This window comes from Felis catus, chromosome D1 (genome assembly GCF_018350175.1).
Source record: "Felis catus isolate Fca126 chromosome D1, F.catus_Fca126_mat1.0, whole genome shotgun sequence".
In the NCBI taxonomy this organism is placed as follows: Eukaryota; Metazoa; Chordata; class Mammalia; order Carnivora; family Felidae; genus Felis; species Felis catus.
The window spans coordinates 102,026,796-102,034,272 of record NC_058377.1 but is presented as its reverse complement, the minus strand read 5'-3'; the positions used below and the strand labels follow the sequence as shown (position 1 = coordinate 102,034,272).

Here is a 7,477-nt window from a genome sequence, read left to right as displayed (position 1 = left end):
AGAAAGATTGAGCAAATTTTCTTTTTTTTTTTAAAGTTTTTTTTTTCTTTTTTTTCAACGTTTTTTATTTATTTTTGGGACAGAGAGAGACAGAGCATGAACGGGGCAGGGGCAGAGAGAGAGGGAGACACAGAATCGGAAACAGGCTCCAGGCTCTGAGCCATCAGCCCAGAGCCCGACGCGGGGCTCGAACTCACTGACCGCGAGATCGTGACCTGAGCTGAAGTCGGACGCTTAACCGACTGCGCCACCCAGGCGCCCCTTGAGCAAATTTTCTTATGTTGCTTGGAAGTTTGGTTTTGATTTCTTAAAAACTGGCACTGTCAGTCTTGTTTATAAGTGTAAAAAATCAGAAATCAATGATCAAACCAGAAGCACTTCTTTGTAACCACTTTTAGGGCTTCCTTCACATCTTGGTTTCTCAGGCTGTAGATGAGGGGGTTTAACATGGGGATCATAATGCCATAAAACACAGAAGCCATTTTTTCTTGCTCTTGAGACTCATTGGTCCCATGGTGCAGATACATGTAAGACAGAGTCCCATAGAAAACAGTGACTGCTGTCAGGTGGGAGGCACACGTGGAGAAGGCTTTTTTCTTCCCTGCAATGGAAGATATCTTCAGGATGGCAGCCAGGATATATATGTAGGAAAAGATGACAACCAGCACAGTGAACATTAGGTTAAACCCCACAAAGACAGTTAGTAGCATGATGTTGAAGTCAATGTTGGAGCAAGAGAGAGCTAAAATTGGGGGTTCATCACAGAAAAAGTGGTTAATTTTATTGGATTTGCAAAAGCTCAGTGAAAAAGTAAAACTTGTGTTTACAGAGGCATTTAGAAAACCTATGAAGTATGAGCCAAATAGGAGTTGAATGCAGACTCTCTGGGACATGACTATTGGATAGCGGAGTGGATTGCAGATGGCGACATACCGGTCCACTGCCATTGCAGCCAAGATGTAACAGTCAGTCGTTGCAAAAGCACCATAGACTAGTAATTGCACCATACACCCTATGAATGAGATGGATTGCTCTGTTTGTACAAAGTTTTGCAGCATTTTGGGAGTGATAGCAGAGGTGTAGCAGAGATCAACAAATGCCAAATGTTGGAGGAAAAAATACATCGGGGTACGAAGGCAAGAATCAATCTTGATGAGTAGGATCATTCCAATATTGCCCACTAGGATGGCCACGTAGATCACTAGAAATACTATGAAGAGAATATGCCACGACTTGCGTTGACCAGCAAATCCCAGGAGAATGAACTCACTTATTTCAGTGCCATTGTTTTGTTCCATGGCTAACAAAGATTAAGTATCAGCTGGAAAGGTGTAAAGAAAGAAGAGCAGAGAAAGCTAAGACCTTGGGGTCCTTTAACTAATTTTGGAATTGGCAATGGTATAATATTTGGTTTCACAATGGAGTCAGAGGATATTTTCTATGAGACAATTGACTCACATTTAAAGTCTATACCTTGACATCTGACTTTAGATAATTTAGATCTATGTTTTGGGAAAATTGCCATGGATCAGTTTCTTTGTTATGAGAGTGAAAACTGACTCTTTAATTATACTAAGAATTTAAGCTTTTGTTAAATATATTTCTTAAATCTATTAATTAGGGGACATATGAAAACATACTTTTAAAAATTAAGCTTTCTTTTATGCTGTATACATTTTAATTCATAAATCCCATTTTACATAAATTATTATGTATGAAAATCTTGATTTACCCATAAATTTCTATATGATTTTGCTTTAATTTTTTTCTGTATTCTCACCTTACTCTTTCTGTCTCCTTACTAATTCTGCTCCCTCTATTATCATGGACTCATGCCCAAGTAGAGTCTTTTATGGAAGTGTTTATCAAGTTATCTGTGGTAAAGGACCATTTTCTTTGTAAAATTTGTAATATGTCATGGATCAATATTGTTGCATATAGCAATAAAAAATTATCAGCATTGCCAAAATTCTGTAATAGTTTTAGATGCTTAATCTCACTTTCAATTCTTATCACATCATTGAGTGGAAACAGAGAGTCCAGGACCTGGGGTGCTGGTCCAGGGACCACACATTGAGTAACATTACTCTATGGTGTCCATCTATCATAATTTACCTATGTGCTTTCCTAACAATGGGTAGTCGGCCACCTACAACTTGTTTCCACCACAAATAACTCAGTGTTTTTTATTTCCACTGTATGTCCACTACAAATAACTAAATTTTTCTAGGAACAAAAAAATGTTGACTCTTAGAGTATGCATGTATTTATTTTGACCAAGTTTTCCAGATCACATTGCATAATGGAGGCACCAGTGTGCATTCCTGCTAATTGTTCATGGGGGTTCCCATATCCTCACTTTTTTGGGAACATTGGTATTTTCTTAATAGTTTTTATACCAGAAAATGCTTGTAAAGTGACATCTCCATTTTAATTTGTTTTATTTTCTAACCAGAAACTAATTTAATCTTTGTATAGTATATTTTTGTAGAATTTTGGAATCATATTTTTTTATCGATATCTCTGTGGGTCAATTTATGGGTGGATGCTCTTCCTTTATATAGTTTGAGCACTCTGTTATTGACTTGACAAAAATTTTCTTAATTCTGTTGTCTATTATCTTTGTCTATAGTATTCTCCGTAGACCAGAAATCTTTACATTTAAAATAACAATTCCTTATTTTTTCCCCTATTGTTTGTTCTTTTGGGGAAAAAATGGAATAAACTCCATTCCTGCCTTGATTCATTTACCCAGGAAAGTCAAACATAGTAATAAAACTTACTGTCCATTTTATACTTGTTTGCTGCTACATGATGTTTGTTGAGCTGTGTTTTATTCCATACATATAATTTGGAAAATTTATTTTGTTTAAAAAATTTTTTTAGGAAAAACGTAGATTAAATGGGTAGTGATAGCAGTTGGAGTGATTGTGTGTGTGTGTGTGTGTGTGTGTGTGAAATATTTAAATATATTTAAATATTTTAAAACCATTAAATGATTTTACTTGATATTTTAAAGTTTACTCAAACAAACACTTGTCTCCATTGTGTTATAGGAAAGTTCTATCATGCATTTATGGAACAATGAATTCTAATATTATATAAGCTCTTCCTGAAAATCACAATAAAGAACATTTTCCAATTCATGTCAATATTGCATTGGAACCAAAATAAGTAAAATATGAGAAAAGAAAATTAGACCCAACCTCATTTGTGAATTTAGATGCAAACAACTTAAATACACATTCATTGACCAAATCCATTCATGTATTAAACAAACAGTTTCTAGGATATCAAAGAGGCTCTCGTAAATATCTATTCTCTTCCTTTTTGGATTTGAACAAGTTGATAAATAAAAGATAATGTCTGTATGGGGACCATAATATCACCTTTGGACACCTGGGGGAAAATTTTAGGTTTATTTATTTATTTATTTTTGAAAAGATTTTATTTTTAAGTAATCTCTACATCCAACATGGGGCTCATACCCACAACCCCAAGATCAACAGTTGCATATTCCCCCAACTGATTCACCAGCCAGGCATGCCCCAAATTGTAAGTTTATTAGTCAAATTATTTGCTGCCAATGAACACCATAAGTTGATATTTTTCCCACTCAGTCTTAATGGCAGTGATAGGAACATGCCTCTTGCACACGGTGGGAAAGTGCCTCTGGGAGTTCAGGGGAGCGTGGGCTTTAGTAGGTTGACTGCTGCTAAGAATTAAGGCAGGGCAAAACATGCCAGATTGTTCTCAGTTTTACTAATCAGACTTGTCATGCCATCTTTTTAGGAACTTAGTGGATAAGATGGGGATAGAGAGTCTGCAATTATACAGATTGAGTTTTCTTGCAGGAAAGAAACATCAGAAGCAGCGAAAAGGTACTTACCATCAGTGATCAAGACCTATTTGTATTTATCCCAGTAATGAAAGCATTTTTTAACATTGGAAATTTTATTGATATAATTTGCCATATCGATATATTCTTTTTTTAATTTTTTTTTTCAACGTTTATTTATTTTTAGGACAGAGAGAGACAGAGCATGAATGGGGGAGGGGCAGAGAGAGAGGGAGACACAGAATCGGACACAGGCTCCAAGCTCTGAGCCATCAGCCCAGAGCCCGACGCGGGGCTCGAACTCACGGACCGCGAGATCGTGACCTGGCTGAAGTCGGACGCTTAACCGACTGCGCCACCCAGGCGCCCCTCGATATATTCTTTAAAAAGCCATATGATCTTCTCAATAGATACAGAACAATTGTTTGGTAAAATTCAATAATTTTTCATGATTCAATAGAACAAAAATGAAAACAGGTAGAGACTGTTATAACCTGGTAAAAGTTACTTTCCACATTGCTGGACTAAACATAATTACTATTAAATCATGAGACACAGTGCCTATAAAAAATAAGGCAAGGATGCTTGTTATGACTGAATCTGTTCAGTATTTTTTCAGAAGCCAGAACAAAATGAAGAAGACATGAAAGGTAAAATGATTATGAGGAAAAACCACAACTATTATTAGCTTTAGATAATGTAATTGTCTCTATAAAAAATCCTAGAGAATTGGCAGATAAATTCTTAGTGAGCCTAGTAAAGTTATTTAATAATAGTTTAATATAAACAAATCAATTGCATTTCTGTTCACCAGAAATCAGAAGTGTTATTAAAAAATTTATTTTATAATAACATCAAAAATAAAGTATCTAGGCATAAATCTAAGAAAGAATGTTCATGACCCTTACTGAGATAATACAACTTTATTTAAAGGCTTAAAGAAGACCCAAACATGGGCGCCTGGGTGGCGCAGTCGGTTAAGCGTCCGACTTCAGCCAGGTCACGATCTCACGGTCCATGAGTTCGGGCCCCGCGTGGGGCTCTGGGCTGATGGCTCAGAGCCTGGAGCCTGTTTCCGATTCTGTGTCTCCCTCTCTCTCTGCCCCTCCCCTGTTCATGCTCTGTCTCTCTCTGTCCCAAAAATAAATAAAAACGTTGAAAAAAAATTAAAAAAAAAAAAAAAAAAGAAGACCCAAACAGACCAGGGTCATGGAGAGGAACTCAATATTATAAACATTACACCCCCCCCCCCATATTAATCTACAAATTCAATGTAATTCTAAGCAAATTTGGAAGAATTTTACATACATCTTGACAAACTTATTCTAAAATTTATGTGGGAGAGAAAATATCTAAAAATAGCAAAGACAATTTTAAAGGAGAACAAGATGAGAACTTACTCTATCAGAATCAGAACTTCTTAAAAAGTGATAGTAGTAAAGACATTATCGTGTGGAATGGTGTGAGGGTGGACAAATGGATCAATGGAATCCGTAAAAAGAAATAAAAGACAGGCCCATGGGTCTCTGGAAGCTTGATGTATGAAGCCAGGAGCATGTACGTCAGTGAAAAATGGTCCAATACGTTGGTGCTATAAATGTTTATACACATGAAAAATAATCTTGTATTCCTACTTTACATTTTATGAAAATAATTTCCAAATGGATTAAAGATTTGAATTGTAAAGCTTTGAGAGTAAAACAAAACAAAATACTCATGACTTAGATATACAGAAAAATACTTAAATAGGACATGAATGCACAAAAAATAAAACATTGAAAATCCAACCATTTTTAAATTAAAAATACCAACATTGTAAAAGAGAAGAGGCTAAATACTGACTAGAAATTTACTTAGGTAATTTTTTTTTGCAACATATATAAATGTCAGGTAATTAGCATCCAGTATATGTAAAGAATTTCTATAAATTATCCCAAGGGAAAAATTCACAAAATATACAATCAGGATATTATAGAAAAGAAAACCTAAATGGTCAATAGAAATGTGAAAGTAAACACAACTCACTAGTTATTTGATAATTATATATTAATGCTGCATTGAAAAATAATTTTGTATTCTTCAGCTTAAAATGCAAAGTTTTGGTGAAGATGTGGAATAATATATTTCTGGTAGAAGGTAAATTAGCATAATCATGTTGGGGGCAAATTTGGAAATATTAGTAAAATTAAATATATGTCTTCCTGAATTTCCATTATAGGTACATATTCTAGAGAAATTCTTGACCACATAAGCAAGGATATATATACACATGAATACATGCATGTGTAAGTGTACCCATATAAATATATTTATACACACACGAAAAGCATTGTTGATCACAGAAAAATATACTATTAAATAAAGTAGTGAAAATTCAGTAAGCTGGAGCCAGAAAATCCATGTGGATAAATTTCTCAAATGGAATGCTGAGCAACAAAAAGCAAGTCACAGAAATTAGATGGTGGCTCCATGAATAGTTGTTACATTATCTTAAATATATTTTCATGCACCTTAAATATTACTCAATAACAGAAATCCCTCACAAAGGAAAAGCCATGTCCCCACTATATCAGTAGAAATCTCCTGTACTCATGTCACTAAAGCCAGGCAGAGCTGTAGCTCCATAGATGAGATGATCAGTTTTAGCTAAGAAAGTGCATTTAGTGGTGGAGAGTTTAGCAAACTGCACCTGTTGTTAATGTTTCCTGGGCAGTCTGGTTTTTTCAAATATCTTGAAGAATAGAGTGGCTTAATTCTGTAGTGATGGAAAAAGAAATAGTGCTCTTCAACATTTAGTGAGGGCTAAGGGTTGAAATAGAGCCCTTTCAAGGAGACTTCTATCCAGTGGGTGAAGGCACTGGTCAGAGGAAGCTAGAATTCTCATGAGTCTACTCCGCTTAGAATCTTGATAGAATCCTGACATTTACCATTTCAGTGTAATCATCTTGAATTTAAATAAAATGCATGAGATATTGGGGGATGTTTTTTCAAGAACTATGGACAACCAGTAGAAGAGACAACCCCCCAAGCGTGACTACCCTGTACTGAACTCTGGTGCTTCTGAAGCTTCCTTTATATGCAGCACCGTGAAGTGGAAGGGAAAGTGAATAGGCTGACCTGGGTTGGAATTTTGATCATACCACCTCATAGATTCAAAGGGGGTAACTCCCCTTGACCTCAGGTCTAGTGTCTGTAAAATGGGATCACAGAATTACTTAGAAGGTCATGATGTTTATTGTAACACTGTTTATAAAAGCAAAAATTTGGAAATAGAGTTAAATAAATCAGAAGAGAAACTTATTATGGGATCAACACACTGGCCAAAATGTATGGGATAAATATGTGCTCTTATGGAAAGGTGTTCCTGTCTTACTGTCAAATGAGCAAAGAAAGCTGCAGAATAATACATAACGTGTGGACCCTTTAAAAGTAACACTTTTATTCATATCCACTCTCTTTCTCATTTTCTTTATCCATGAAAAAGCTCAAGAAGGAATCACATCAAATGTTTAGTGGTTATCCTTGGGCATGGGAGTGGGGAGAGAGTCTTTAAACTTATAAATTTCATCACCATTTCTTTTTGAAATAGTTTTAATTGTTTTCAAAAGGAAGAGGAAGAGAAAGAAGTAAAGGCTGCTT

General features: G+C 35.4%; 1 protein-coding gene across 1 annotated transcript; it reads right to left on the bottom strand.

Moving 5' to 3' along the window:
• Positions 1–356: 356 nt before the first annotated feature.
• Positions 357–1,298, bottom strand: LOC101086420 (putative olfactory receptor 5AK3). The gene has a single exon (XM_003993441.4). The coding sequence runs from the start codon at positions 1,296–1,298 to the stop codon at positions 357–359; it is 942 nt and encodes a 313-aa protein (XP_003993490.2).
• Positions 1,299–7,477: the final 6,179 nt, after the last annotated feature.